The sequence below is a fragment of the Equus asinus genome, chromosome 1 (assembly GCF_041296235.1).
Source record: "Equus asinus isolate D_3611 breed Donkey chromosome 1, EquAss-T2T_v2, whole genome shotgun sequence".
Lineage (NCBI taxonomy): Eukaryota > Metazoa > Chordata > Mammalia > Perissodactyla > Equidae > Equus > Equus asinus.
The window spans coordinates 207,715,745-207,729,887 of NC_091790.1; the positions used below are offsets into that span (position 1 = coordinate 207,715,745).

At 47.1% G+C, this 14,143-nt stretch overlaps 1 protein-coding gene across 5 annotated transcripts in view; it reads right to left on the reverse strand.

Moving 5' to 3' along the window:
- The window catches only part of PTPRN2 (protein tyrosine phosphatase receptor type N2), a 945,556-nt gene that overhangs the window by 28,571 nt on the left and 902,842 nt on the right, over positions 1–14,143 (reverse strand). For all 5 annotated transcript variants that reach the window (XM_044747547.2, XM_070516905.1, XM_070516912.1 and 2 more), the window contains 2 exons: positions 4,887–5,006; positions 3,528–3,694 (listed from right to left, as the gene is read on the reverse strand). In XM_044747547.2, the coding sequence (XP_044603482.2) occupies positions 3,528–3,694; positions 4,887–5,006 (287 nt within the window). The remainder of the gene's footprint in view (positions 1–3,527; positions 3,695–4,886; positions 5,007–14,143) is intronic.

Below are 14,143 nucleotides of genomic sequence, written 5' to 3' on the forward strand. Positions count from 1 at the left end.
GAGACTCCGGGATGCACCTCAAGTCTGAGCAACAAGAAGCCCACTAATTCAACCAGGTCTGTGTGTGTGTGTGTGTGTGGCCACGCACATGTGTGTGCATGCACTGTGCGTGTGTGTGCAGACCAAGCAAGCTCCACGGTCAGATCAGATCTAATGTGGCTTTATTTTTACAGGCCTTTCACTCTCAAACAGAAGATTTTACTGAAAATTTCTCAGCCACGGAATCTTTTAAATGGGAGCTCCCTCAGCTTTGTTCTGTTGTTCTGGACTTGACAGTCCAGTCTGTGTCTGTAACGACTAAACTCAACTTTTGCATGTTCACACACTGGTCAATCACTAGGTTTGGGTCATTTTTTCCTGAAGGGACCAAGCACAAAAAAAGTACATTAAAAAAATAAACATAACAACCAGATACTCTTCATTAAGCTGCACTGGCTTCAGAGAAGTTAAATGTAAGGAATTAGCGGGACAGTAGTGGCCCATTTACAGCTGGTCAGCCACCTCTTTGGCAAAATGCAGTCAGAATAACCTCCCTGGTTAAAAAATGTTGCTAAAAAGCAAATAACTGGCTACTCTAGCTGCAACTTGATCTGCATTCCTGCAATTCCAGTCTTTATTTTATGGTATATTTAAACACTATTTTCTTCAACATGTTGTGATTGGCTGCCTCAGCAGGACCCAGGAAGGTTTCGCGGTCATTTTAATATCCACGCCAGCCCCGCCCCGTGCTAAACCTACTTACAAACAGTCACAAGCAATCAAGGAGACGAGCGGTGTAAATACATTGTGCTGCTCTGGATCAGAATTTTATTTACAAAGAATCATGTGCTTGTGTTATTACAATGTCAAACATCACAGAGAGAGAAGCGAAGGCACCGCATAGTCAACAGAGCGTTCATCTGGTCGACCCGAGAGAGCGACGCGGATTATCGAGAAGGCGAGCCATACATGGCTGTCTCATTTGGCTCTATCAGAACAAATCATCGGTAAGCAAAGGTCGCACACATTAGGAAACACGGATATTATATACACTTCAGCAGGAGGCATTCACTGAGAAAGAACGATTAGTAATACAAACCAACCCACGGTCACTGAGTGAGAAGGAACCGTCATGCAACCAACAGCAAGCAAAGGTCAGAGGTCGTTAGAAGCTCAGAAAAGGGGCTTCCCACACTGCCCCTGCAGTACAGTCACAGTTTCCAATGATCACTTTTGTGACTATGCAACTGGGCTCATATTACTAGCTGCAACATCACAAAAATGACACTGGCCACCGCTAATTAGCTGGCAAGGTAAGGGTTTGTCCATTTTTACAGTGAGCAGCGTTAGTGAATGTCGTTGCACACAGCAAGAAGTGAGAGAATAATAGAGAGAGAGAGAGAGAGAAAGAGAGAGAGATATAATGTTTTAAAAGCAAAGCCCTCACAAGTGATGCTAATTATCTCTTAGCTTAGCAGTTTCTCTTTAAAGTGTAAATGTGCTCCCTCTGGGCTCCAGAAATATTTAATTACACATCTCGGTGCCTGACGAACACACTGGGCCAGAGCGAGAATGAATGCTGGTCTATTGTTCAAAGGAGGACGAGAAACCCTGTTGCATTAAAATGACCGTGGCTTCAGGAGCAGTCTCACCTTTCCGATCCCTGAGACCTGGGTGGCTGTTTTACATAGGAAGTCACAAAGCAGCAATCCGTGCCTAAGCACGATGTTCTCCAAGAATGTGATCGCTCATCCCCATCGTCAGTTAGTACATGAAAGGCAGCCTCGTTTGAAATACCGGGGAGTGCCAAAGAAGAGGAGCCAGAAAGGCTTCTCATTCTAACGAGACTTTCAAAACTGTGTCTAGGGGGTTCGTTTGTGTTCCTTTTAACATGAGCTCTATCTCCAAAGACTCTGGAGAAAGAGGATTTTGGGAATCGAGTTTTTCTTCATGACAAATCGTAAGCACAGAGGGTTGGTTATGTATTCCTCAGTTCCATACATGGATATGGATACGGAAATAAGTCCATATGCATATATGTTCAAACATGCCGGATGAGCATAAAGACAGGGATTCAGATGAACTGCCATCTTTGTAGCTTCATCCATTTTGCCAGTAACAACTGTTTTTTGAAGACGTTATCTCAGGAAATGTGCCCTAAGTAAGATTTTTAGATATCATGGCTTTCGAGATAAATTTGATCAAGAAAATGTATAAAACGGCCAGGAAATTAGGATGGACTGGGAAGGCATTATGTGTAGGCACAGTTTCAGGATGCGTTCAGGAGTCGACACATGGCACCCCCTCTGCTCTTCGAGAGAGGCGATGGAGAGGGGATGGGGTCACCGAACGTGTATTATGGCTGTGACACCAATGCTTGTCTCTCTTTGACCTCTTTCATATGCTATTTGAGCCAAAGAATTACTCAAATCAAAAAATTTGTTTTGTTTTTCAAAGTAGACTCAAAGGCAAAAGAAATAGCATCCCAATAACCTTAAGAATCGCTAACATACAAATTCAAAAAATTTAGAGATAAGCCTGAATCCCCATCTTTATGACAATACTTGCCTTTTCAACCTCCCTCCAATTACTTAACTGTGGACTCAGGGATGCACAGCCATTCAGATACGAGTCACTTTGTGATTATGTACAAGGCTGGAGTTAAGAGCATTTTGTTCTTCTCTAATTCCGTGTTTTGAACACGTATCTGTTTTCCTTCCTAGGTGGGTTTCCAATTAGTTCAGTGTAAGAGAGGCTCAGTGAAACTTAGAACCTGGGATTGATGCTGTTCAACACCTTCACTTTCTCGTAGTTGTTGATTCACTTACCACCATTAAATAGCCAGTGCTAGCCCACTATTATCCCTAACTCGGACGTACAATCAAAGCTTCCGTTTTAAATTTTGTTTTTCTGCATTGTCAATATCTTCCTGCAAGACGGAGTCTAGCATTCATTTCAACAGCTCAATACATACGCTTTAAAGCAAGACAACCCATTGGGTGACTAACTGACTAGAGCGTGAACAAAATACTGGATGTTTCTAAACTGCCAGTTTCAAAATTGCACTGAAAATACACACAGTTATGTGCTAACTATGTCCAGGCTTTCATCCAAGGTGACCCACTTTAGAATGTGGGCCTACGCCTGTTAAATCTCATCGTCATATCTAACCAGATGAGTATCCAAACTAAAAATCTGGGTTTTATTCATCAATATCCTGTGAAATATAAACTTTAGGACTCTTCATCACTCGAAGAATCTTATCAAAAATAATGACCATATTTCCACAACTCTAAGACACCTATTCCCCTCTCATGCTTTAACACCCCTAAAACTAGAAAACATCTTGCAATTAGTACGTACAGTTAATATGGTTTCCCTCCCCTCCCCTAATGTAAATATATCTACAATACGTAAATACAGAACAGATGGCACATCTTACAGCTAACGGCAGCTTAGCCACAAGGAGACCCGCTACTCAGCCGTGCTCCCTTCTATCTGAGTCCACCCTCCAAATGCGTTAGCTGCTCGCGGGCTGTTTGTCATACCTGCGGAAATCCAGAAGGGACCTCGTGGAGGAAGGCACTCCCTGGTCATACCAGCTCAGGAAGTGGAATTGGGTCACGGTACGTGTCTCGTTGGTTTGAAGGTTCTTCAGATAAAAGCTCCTCACGAGGAAATCCTCACACCAGATGTGCTCAGAGACCAGATTCACCTGGGCGGGAAGGCGGACAGGGAGACAGAGCCAGGCATGGGCATCGGAGCCTCAGCATCGCCCGGCACGGAGCCGCTTTGAGAAGAGAAGGGTAGACACCACAAGGATGACAAATTTTACATCCCAGGTGGGTTGACAACTGGCTCAACAGCCTCCTCCTGCCTTCTCAATTTCAACACGGTTTATACAAAAGCTAACTGTGGGATTTCTGTAAATGTCACCTAGGGACATATTAGTCAAATTTTAAGAAAAATATGTTACAAAACTATTCCAGTTTTGTCTTTTGTATTTCTAAGCCATATAAACCTTCAAGAAAAATCACCACAGAAAAATTATACCTTTGAACAAAAACACCAATGGGGTTCCACTCTAACTTAAATTTCAGCACAGACGGCATTACCTGGATGTAGAAAGAGGAGACCAAAGGACCCTGGCAGATACACTGACGTGACTGAGCGCAAGCTCTTCTCAGATTTAAGCCCATTTGACCCCAGAGCCACAACTATACGACTCAGGATTAATCGTTAAGCTTCTAACATGGTTCTTACTGGGAGCCTTTGGCATTTTGACTAATTTTAATGCAAAACAGAGCCGAAGCATGCATCTGCTGCTGGTTTAACTGCTCAGGTTTTCTTAGTTCCTTCTTGATGTGGATAGAAAATCCAGCAAGAGAAATAGGCTTGCCAGCAGGTGACCCTCAAATAAAAAGGTCAAATGCTGTGACACAAACCTCGGAACAGACCAGTGGGGATATGCAGGGTGCAGGCAGGGAGCCATGAGCAACGAGCGTCATGGCAGGGTTCTTTCTGAAAATGGACCCACTAAACGGCCTGTTATTTGGAACCTGGCTCAAGGAGCACCCCGTGAGTACATTTTTTTTTTTGTCCTTTCTGTCTGCATTTGGATTCATAAAACTTTAAAAATGAAAACCATGCCATTTATGCCAGAGTCCAAGTCACCAGGGCATGGCTGTTTGGAGGGTCTGGCTGTCTACTGACTGCAGGGTCCTTGGGATGCCTGGCACCAACTGGCCCCACAGGTCTGCTCACCAGCCTCCCCCAAGGGGCTGACTCCTGGTGGGGACCTGACTGCCCAGCGTGGCTTCAGTGGGGATAGTGGCCTGAGTCCCTTGCTGGGTAGGTCCACAGCCCCTGCCACGAGCCCCGGGGGTGGGGGGCACCTTGGTGGGTACCTCGTAGATGTGATAAAGATTGGAGCCTTCGTCCGGCCAGTAGTGGTAGCACTGCCTGACGCCGTTCTCCGAGAGGGGGGTCAGCATGACGATCACCACACAGCCGCTCTCCCACACCATCTGCAGACAAAGAGAGACCCATGGCCATGGCGTGACTGGCTCCTCACTGCGTGACACGTGTAATTACTGCACTCAGAGAGCAGTCCAAATTTATTCCATTCACAGGAAATTTATTTCATTTTCACTAGACACTTTTACTCTGCAGCTGCTTTCGCATCTCTGAATACGCTGGCCCCAGATTTTGCATGTTCCATGAAATATTAAAAAAAGAACCCACTGAATTCACTGCACGCCTTTTAAAACCTCCTCAGTTCCATGCTCAGCTGTTTGGCTTCCCAACTTCTGATTTGTAAGGGAAACTTTCTATAATGCAACAGAAACAGACAACACACACCTGATGCTCCCTCCTCCAGGGTGGGCGGGCTGACGCCGGAATGAACGCCCGCTTCTCCCTAACCCTCAAACTGAGATCGGTTGACACGCTCATTTTTCGGTAGTTGTCGTTATTTTGTGTGACTAGGGAAACATTTTGCTCTGTGAAGCAGCTCTCCTATTGGAGGCAGGCCCTGCAAGTGTTCTTTTCCAAGTGCATTCCAGAAAGCCACGGTTTGCCACTGGAATTTCACTTACTTACACCAAAATAGAGCAGTTCTATTCAAATTAAAGCAAGTCCCAAACTGATTTAATACTTCATAATAGCCACATTAGAAAACAACTCTGAGACACAGTAAACTAATGCACGCACATTTAACCAGAGAGAAACGGCAAAGGAGAAAAGCCCTCCACTCAACTGCTTTCCAAACACAGCTCGCAACTTTGTGGCCCTGAACCTGCGTATTAACACTTAGAGCATAATTACGAAAAACCATTAATTCTGTGGGGAACACTGAGGTGGCAGTGCAGACTTTTATTAGCACACTAAATTACAGAGTAAGAGGGGTCTGCTTCTCCTGCAGTGGCTTACAGTAACTCCACAGAAAAATATATAAGCAACCACATTTTGATGTATTTAGTATCCGAGAGCTTCTATTTCTTTTAAGTACAGATATAACAATCCAATTAAGATCTTGTCATTTAAAAAATCCACATATCTTGAATATAAAATGCTTTCTCTTCATGTTCATGTTATTAAATTCCCCTTTTAAATTACATTTTAAAAATCCGACATGTGCACGATGTTTTCCTCTTTTAACACTGATTTATATTCCCATGAGATAGAAACAGTCGATGCTCTTAGGGCACCTCATCGAGTATCATTTATGTTGGAATTTAATGGATGCTGCTGAAGTGTTTACAAAAAAGTCCACAAATAAATATGAATTATGCTCAAACCCATATACTTTCCTTTTTCCTAGTGCAAATCCAACAACGAGACGAGAATTCAAAGCATGTGTCTGATTCAAGCTGTGCAGGCTTTCAAACCTGCTCCACTGAATAGGGCCTTCCAGCACACGACAATTTAATGTGCCTTTGGAAGGTGGAGAAGCTCATTGAAGCCATTACGAAAATGAGGAGAAACACAGATTTTATGAGTGTAATAAAAATACAATGATCTAGACCATAAACTAATCATCTGGCACTCTGCTTGTGCCACCCAAGTGTGACATTAGGAAGCCCCCTCACTTAGAGAGGGGTCCTTCCGGGCGGGCGGCCGTGTTCATTGGTCCACACAGGCGGCACCTCCATCGAGGGAGCCCGCCTGGCTCTCTGAAGGTTTGGTTAAGATTAAATCCAAATGAAACTTAATTTAAACAAACAATCCCAAAGGCACTCTTGGGGATAATATTTCTTTCTAGGTCACCGTGTGTAAAAGCAGAGAGGGGAATTTACTCAATCAAACAAACCAGGCAGCCCGCTTGGGCTCCTGCGTCATGATGTCGTTCGTGGCTCTGGCTACATCAGCTCGAGGTGCCTTGACTTGGGGCACAGGACACGCCAGTGTTCCACCAACCCCCTTCCCACCTCCCACCGCCGTCCCTGCCCAGCTCCACATCAGAACACACTGAACAAGTTAGTGTGGATTTTGGTGGGAATATAGGGTACTCGTGGAAACTCCAGTTAACTCAGTTTCCATTTCTGAACAGGGCGTAGTTTCAATATTTTTGTCTTCCTTGGCTTGGTTGGTACCCAACACTAGGAGGGTGCTGTTTGTGTGACAAGTCTTAGAGAAATCTAAACCTTTCTATTCGAGGAAGTAAATTACGACCCAGAGTCCCTACCTAATCTGGGTGTAGTCCACCGAAATAGGCAGTTTACTAAATGAAAGCGCCGAATGCTTGAATACCAGAAACGGCAATTTCTAGCAGTTCTGTTTGGTTCAGTATCAGAGAACCCATCCTGCACGGTCATCTTCTGGTTTATTGAGCACCTGGTGTGCATCGGGAGACTCAGAGGTGACTCAAGGTCCCTGTCACCAGCGGGCGTGGTGTCCTGGAGTAAGCCACGGCCATCTGTAGACCTGCCCACGTTGCCTTCATTTGGCATAAAGTGGATTACTTTTCCCAAACAGGAAGTAAGTGCTTCCATCTCTGGATCAAAAAAAGCTGCCAAAGTGGATTAAAAATGAGCTGTAAGCGCTGGATCCCGAGTATAAATTACTGTCACTGTGCTTCGGAGAAGAGCTGGAAAGCCCACCTTTTAGGTGAGCTTCTTGTCAAAAACACAGCTTTACTCCTTGGAGGTCCCCCTTGAAAGCCCAGGATGCCTGAACATTGTCACTTGGAGTGCCCGGGGGGTGGGAGCGTTGGCAACTGCACTGGTGGTCTCTGCCGCGGGAACACAAACGGCCAGCTAACTGGTTCTCAGCTACCACAGAACACTGTGGCTACACCTGCTGCCAATGTCTGTGAGCCCGTCTCAGGCTGAGCCACTCAAAGATGACACAGAGGAGACTCTCATGATGACAACACAGCTGACGCTACTTAGAATGGGAACCTGTCCATGGTCATCAGCAGCAAGTGGAGAAGTTGACACTAAGTAGTTCAGAGAGTGGTCCCAAGTGACACGAAATACAGACTTTGGCTGCTATTTGATACAACTGAGTACGTTTATACGTTGTTGATAAGAAAAATCCATATTGCCTCTGTGATGTGTTGAATTGTGTCCCCTTGAAAGATATGCTGAAGTCCTAGCCCTCGGTATGTGTGAACGAGACCTTATTCGGAAATGGGGTCTCTGCAGATGTGATCAAGTTAAAAAGATGAGACTATACTGGATTAGGGTAGGTCCTAATCCAATAAAACTGATGTCCTTATGAGAACGGGGAAGCACCATGTAAAGACAGAGGCACACGGGGGAGGGCCGTGTGATGAGGAGGCAGGGCCTGGGCTGATTCTGCCACAGCCGGGAACGCCTGGGGCCACTCAAAGCTGGAAGAAGGATGCTCCCCTCGACGCTCCGGAGGGAGCAGGGCCTGCAAACACCTTGATTTTGGACTTCTGGCCTCCAGAACCGTGAGATAACGCATTTCTGTTGTGTTAAGCTCCCCAGTTTGTGGTAATTTGTCACAGCAGCCCCAGGACACCAGCACACTCGTTGACATGTGGCCGAATATTCCATCCCTCAGATCCTTCATGGGTGTTGAAAATGTCAACTCTGTTTCACGAATTAAGCTAATTAAAGCACATGGAAAGAGCTGTAGGGTCTCTCCATGCCAAGTCTTTTTGGAGTACATACTAAATATTTAGCAAACAAAACTCTTTCAAAGCCCCGCTAAGAACCGACAAAAGGAAAGATGATCAACCTGAAACAGTAAAACGCCCAGGCCATCTTCTCTACAAAGCACCCTGGTCCCTGCAGGCAGAAAACCTTTCCTTCCTCTGACTAGACCTCTTGTGATGTGTCCCTTCTGCTTGCATTACGCTCACCTACGTTCTCACGGCTGTCTTCTACCAGGCTGTCCCCTCCTTGAAGACTAGACACTCGTCTGGCTGCCATTTCTACCCTCCAAGGCATCTAGCATAGAGATTGATTATGGCTGGTGCTTAGTTGAAAACAATCGATAATTTCAAAAGAGATCATTTGAGTATTTCTGTAAAAAGAGATAACTCAAAGAATATGCTATCAAAGGTTTGCCTGGCAGAGGTCCTCGCAGGACCTGCTTCATGCAGAGAGAAGCAGGTTTTTGTTAAAGCACATGAACTGTTTGCACGCATGCTGCAGCTGCTGGATATGCAGACAGCCTCTCTCCACCGGCTGAGCTTCTCCCTGCAGTCCTGAGCGCACAGTCGTCTCCCTTGTAAACTTCCTCTCATGGGGTGAACAGAGATAAACTGAACCCCAGCGATGAAGATGCTGACTCATGTTTAAAAATAATGAGTCAGTTAATAAGGCTTAAGAGCACTTCATGTTACTCCTCATGAGCTCATTGATGTCAATCAGCTGTAACCGTTTGGTCTGAAATAGGTTAAAGAAGAAAAAAAAAAAGTGTCTGTAACACCTTTTGCGGCAGAGATTTCCAAAGCCTGCCCTCACCCTGCCTAAAGGACAGTCTTAAGAAACGTAATATCGCGAGCCCTTTCCGGCCCTGTTCTGTACCAGTCACAGAGTCACAGGCGCTGGGTCACACCATAACTTCGGAGATGGAGACCTAAGTAAATGAAGGGTAATAAATCTTTATTACGTCTTCCACAAATGACTCATAACACACCTACCTCATCTGTTTTCCAGTAAATGAACGTGTCAGCGTGGGCTTCCTTTAGAGATAGAACAGTGAGGTCGTGGAAGCCGACGTGCACGGTAGCAGTGCTGGGATAAAATGTCCTGCCCGGCTGGGGCCGAGCAGCAGGACGCGCACCTTGCAGCAGTTCGGATGGGACCCGAGCCCCAGCCAGTCACACAGGTACGATTTGATATCTGATAAACAGCAGCAACTTTTGGAATTTTTTTCCACCAGCAATACTTTTGCCCAGGCAAGGAGGAGAAAGCATCTAAATAAGAAGCATTTGCCATTGCACTGGAATCAAGTAAGAGTTCTTTTGAAAAGAATGGCCTGCTTATTTGTCAAGCAGCTTCAATGGGGCTTGCCTACTGTGTCATTTAGGGGTTTCCCTACCTAGGCCACATACTTACAAACTGGACTTCTTTTCTATCCACACTTGTGCAGTCACCGTGGAGGGCTTTATGTCAGTATTTGACTATATAGGAAGCAACCTGGGCCCGAGGATGCTGTCACTTAGAATCGCTTCGAGTCCTGAGGCCCGTGTTCCCATTTCAGACTGAATATGCGTATTGTCCCTTTAGATAGAAGTGCCACTGTTAGGCTGCCGTTTTCCTTTTCAAAATCAAGACCTGATATAAAGGCATCAGATCCACTTGTGAATCAAGAGGAGAAGGAGGAGGCGGAGGCGGAGGAGGGGGAAGGCAGGCAGACACAGACAGGCAGACTAGGGAACCTGCATTACACGTAACAGCAGAATAGTCAGGATGTTTTCAGCCGTGATTCATAAAAATCAGTTAAAAAAGAAACTCAGGATATGTATTTTTCACCCAAGCCTAAGTTGACTCTGTGGCCTGTGTCAGAAGAGGACTCACGAACTTTTTGCTGCCATGCTCGCCAGGCATAACCATGCACAACCCTGCAGGGGCCATGGTTTTCAAACCCGAATTTAGATAAGATGGCCTGACAAAAGTTTCCTTTTATCTTTAAGGAGCTGTGAATTTATGTAGAGAAAATTCAACAAGGCTAAATATTTTAAGTAAAGTGTCCCGGAAAATCTAGGGCATGTGGTTAAAGTGCCTATGAACTCAGGTAATGAAAACTCAAGTTTTTCCTCAGCAGTGAACTGTCCTCAATTCTTGTATTTTCCTTTAATCAGATAATGTGCTTTAAAATCAACCAACCTGTAAGTTAACAGGGATCCTAAGTAAATTTCTCCCTTCCCCAATTTCCCGACACTCCAGAATCAGCAAAATCTCTGAATGCTCCTGTCTTTCATTGTTGGCTACCCAGAGGATATACAGGAATGAACAACCAAGGGCGAGTCATTGCGAGCATCACAGAGGGAAAGGAATTGGGGACCTTCTAGCACTCTTGGAGTCATGCCACTGAGGGTAAGTCACAAGCCCTGGTTTGCCATGGTCTCAGGAGGAAGAGGGACTGTGTGACCCTGGTCATCCTGGAGATCGGGGAGCAGTGGGATGGCACGGGGTGCCCGCACGTGGAGTGGGGTCTGAGTGGTGATGAGCAGGCGCTGGCAGAGCAGAGTCAGCTTTGCGGGGTTTTAATTAGGTGGTGTGGGCCTGTCACCTCCACTGACACCAGGCTCGGTCACCTCTGGAGGCTCCGGCTTGGTTCTTGGCAGCTTTGATGGCGATGCCTGCAAAGTGGTCATCTGTCGGCTGACCAGAAGAGCCTGTCTGTCCGGAGATGGGAGCGTGGGAGCGCACTACGGAAAAGGGCTGTGTCTTCCAACTTGATCTCTGCTGGACCCAGTGCTGCAAGTGCACACAGATGCTCCAAGACACCGTCATCTCCACAGCCTCAGGCCTTCGGCATGGCTGGGGGCGCCCTGGCCTGCTCCCTCACCCTTCTGTTTAACTCAATTACCTTTCTCCTGTGTTTCTGCCTCACCCCCCACTGCACAGTAAGTACTTGGAAGGAAAAATCTTTACATTCTGTGGGTCTCTTATAGTTCTTAGCTCAGGTTTTTTCTCGACCATCCTAAGAACCATCATTTGTGGGTGCTAAAGAACAAGAACTTTATGTAAATTGAGCCTGTCACTTTTGGAGAGGAGAAAGTGCATTTCCCCCAGTTAAGACTTCATGGCAGAACGCTTTCAGAAAGTGCAAAATAGAAATTGATGGGTGGACTTCTTTTGGTAAAATGTTAATAATAGAAATAAATGTTAACAGGAATTGGGAACCAACCGCATTCCTGCTGATTCGAGCCAGTGCTTGGCTGCCCTGTCGCGGGGTCTGTGTCCCATCTCGCCAGCCGGGAGAGGCGTCCAGTCTCTGATTCTGTCTGAGAGTTAGCCATTCGTCCAGCAGGTGGACAAGCCTAGAAATTCACGAGTTTCCTCTGGGCTTCGCCACCTCGTGTGACCAGGGAATGGCCATCAGTCCAAGTCCTGTGGTGACTGCCCAGTTCCTGGGCCACGGCACTGCCACACCCAGCGCGAGGGACCTCACGTAACCCGGCTCTGTATTTCACATCCACAAACACTCCTCACGCACCTGAATTTGGCGGAATTTCTGGTTAAGAGACGATTGCTCTGTGCCTCCCAGGCACACCCAGCACGTGGCGGCCATGCCCGGAAGCTACCACTGCAGAGAGAACGTCATTCTGCCAGCTCATCCTAAAAATAGGAAAGGAGGGGTGGCAAATAGCAGACTCCCTTCGCAGATAAGCTTCGTCACAGCTGATGTGGAGGGAGAGGGCAGAGCTGCATGTGGGTCAGCTGGGGCAGTCCCACAGGCTATTAGTGACGTCTGCTTTGGGAAGAGAGCAGGAAATGGTGACAGAAATGCCAAGGATCTGCCAAATTCCTCCAGGACCAGTCCCTTACTCCTGCCACCCAAAGCCGGTCCTCCACGCCCTGGCTTACGCCTTCAGACTTCTCCGCAAAAGCAATCCTGACTCTCCTTTTGAGGCGGCTGGTGCCGTGTGGAAGCCCCTGTGGGCCCCATGAGCCCTGGCAGGTGCAGGGGTCCCACTTCCCTGCAGGCAAACAGCTGTTCTCAGAGAAACCTCAGTCCTTCGCACCCGTGAACACATACGCAAGGCTCCTTCCACGTTACGCGTGAGAAATTCTGCAGTGTGGCGAAGGTGGAAGGGCTCACGCTGTGAGTCAAATCCTACAGAGAGAATGTTCTAGATGTCCCTCGTTCACGTGAAGACAGAGGAGCCACTCTTAATCCGTCTTCTAGACCTCCTCGTTCCGGACATGCTGGGCCCGACCATGTCTCCCTTGCTGAAGACCATGGAACTCTCTGTGCTTTTTCCGCCCCTCCTTCGCCACCCTGCCCGCCTGGCGGCCTCTCTCTGGACTCCCACACTGGCCACTTGCCCCGTCACGATAGCGCCATATTAGGTGCTCAAGCAATGTCTGTTTTCTTCTTAGCCATTGCAATGGGTGGAATAGTGTTCCCCAAAATTCGTGTCCACCCCGGAACCTGTGAACATGACCTTATTTGAAACAGGACTCTGCAGATGGAATCAATCAAGATGAGGTCACACTGGTTGGGTGGCCTCTAAGTTGAATGACTGGTGACCTAAGAGGAGAGAAATCTGGGCACAGAAACAGATACACAGTGGGGAACATCTCAGAGTCAGGAGAGCGTTGACGTCTAACCCTTAACACAGGACCCGGTCCACAGCAAGTGGAGGGTGGATGGGAGCAGTTTTTATGCTGTTAAGTGTCCACATGCCCTCAAGAAGTTGTGATTCTGTTGGTGAGTGAAGTCTTGCACATGCGAAGTAATGAGCAGGACCTGAGGTTGGTAAAAATAAAACAACTCATACTGGGGGCCCTAAATGCCATACGTAAACACGCACATTTTAGATAACGGGTGATGGCAGAGTGGAAACTCTGGTGCTATTGGAACTCTGTTGGTATTCCTCATTCTGCCACATGACTCTGGATATTCTTGTCCTTTTTGCCGAGCAGGAGAAGCCCGAGCTGTAGCTGGTGAACTGCAGTGAACCGACCTTGGGTTCTATGACATTTCAGCGACATCCTAAGAGCAGAGCCAGGTCCGATGGGCTCACATCTCAGGCAGCGGTTCTGCACGGTGTAAGGAAGAACTTGCAACAGGAGCAGTTGCCCCAGGACTGCACAGCCCGAGGGTGCTGTGTGCCCTGTGCCCGGAGGCGCTCACGCAGGCTGGACCACCTCTCGGTAGGCACAGCACGGAGGAAACAGCGTCTCACGGGTGGTGGGGACAGCCTGTCCTCAGGACTGTCCTAATGCCAAAGTTTAATGGTTCTACACCACGATGACAAGTTTGAACAACGTAACATGGGAGTTTGAGGGGTTTTACTTTCTTAAATAGCATGAAGGAAAGAGCTGGGGGCCATGCAGACATGTTCTTAGTTTCCAGGTGCCGGCTCGGGTGAGTCATGTAAGCTCCGGATGCTCACCTGCCTTACCCAGAAAATGCAGATGATGGCACCTGTGTATTAACATGCTCAAAGAGACTAGTGGGCCCCTGGCTAGTCCTGGGTCCCTTCCTGGCTTTCCCAGAAAACCCCGGC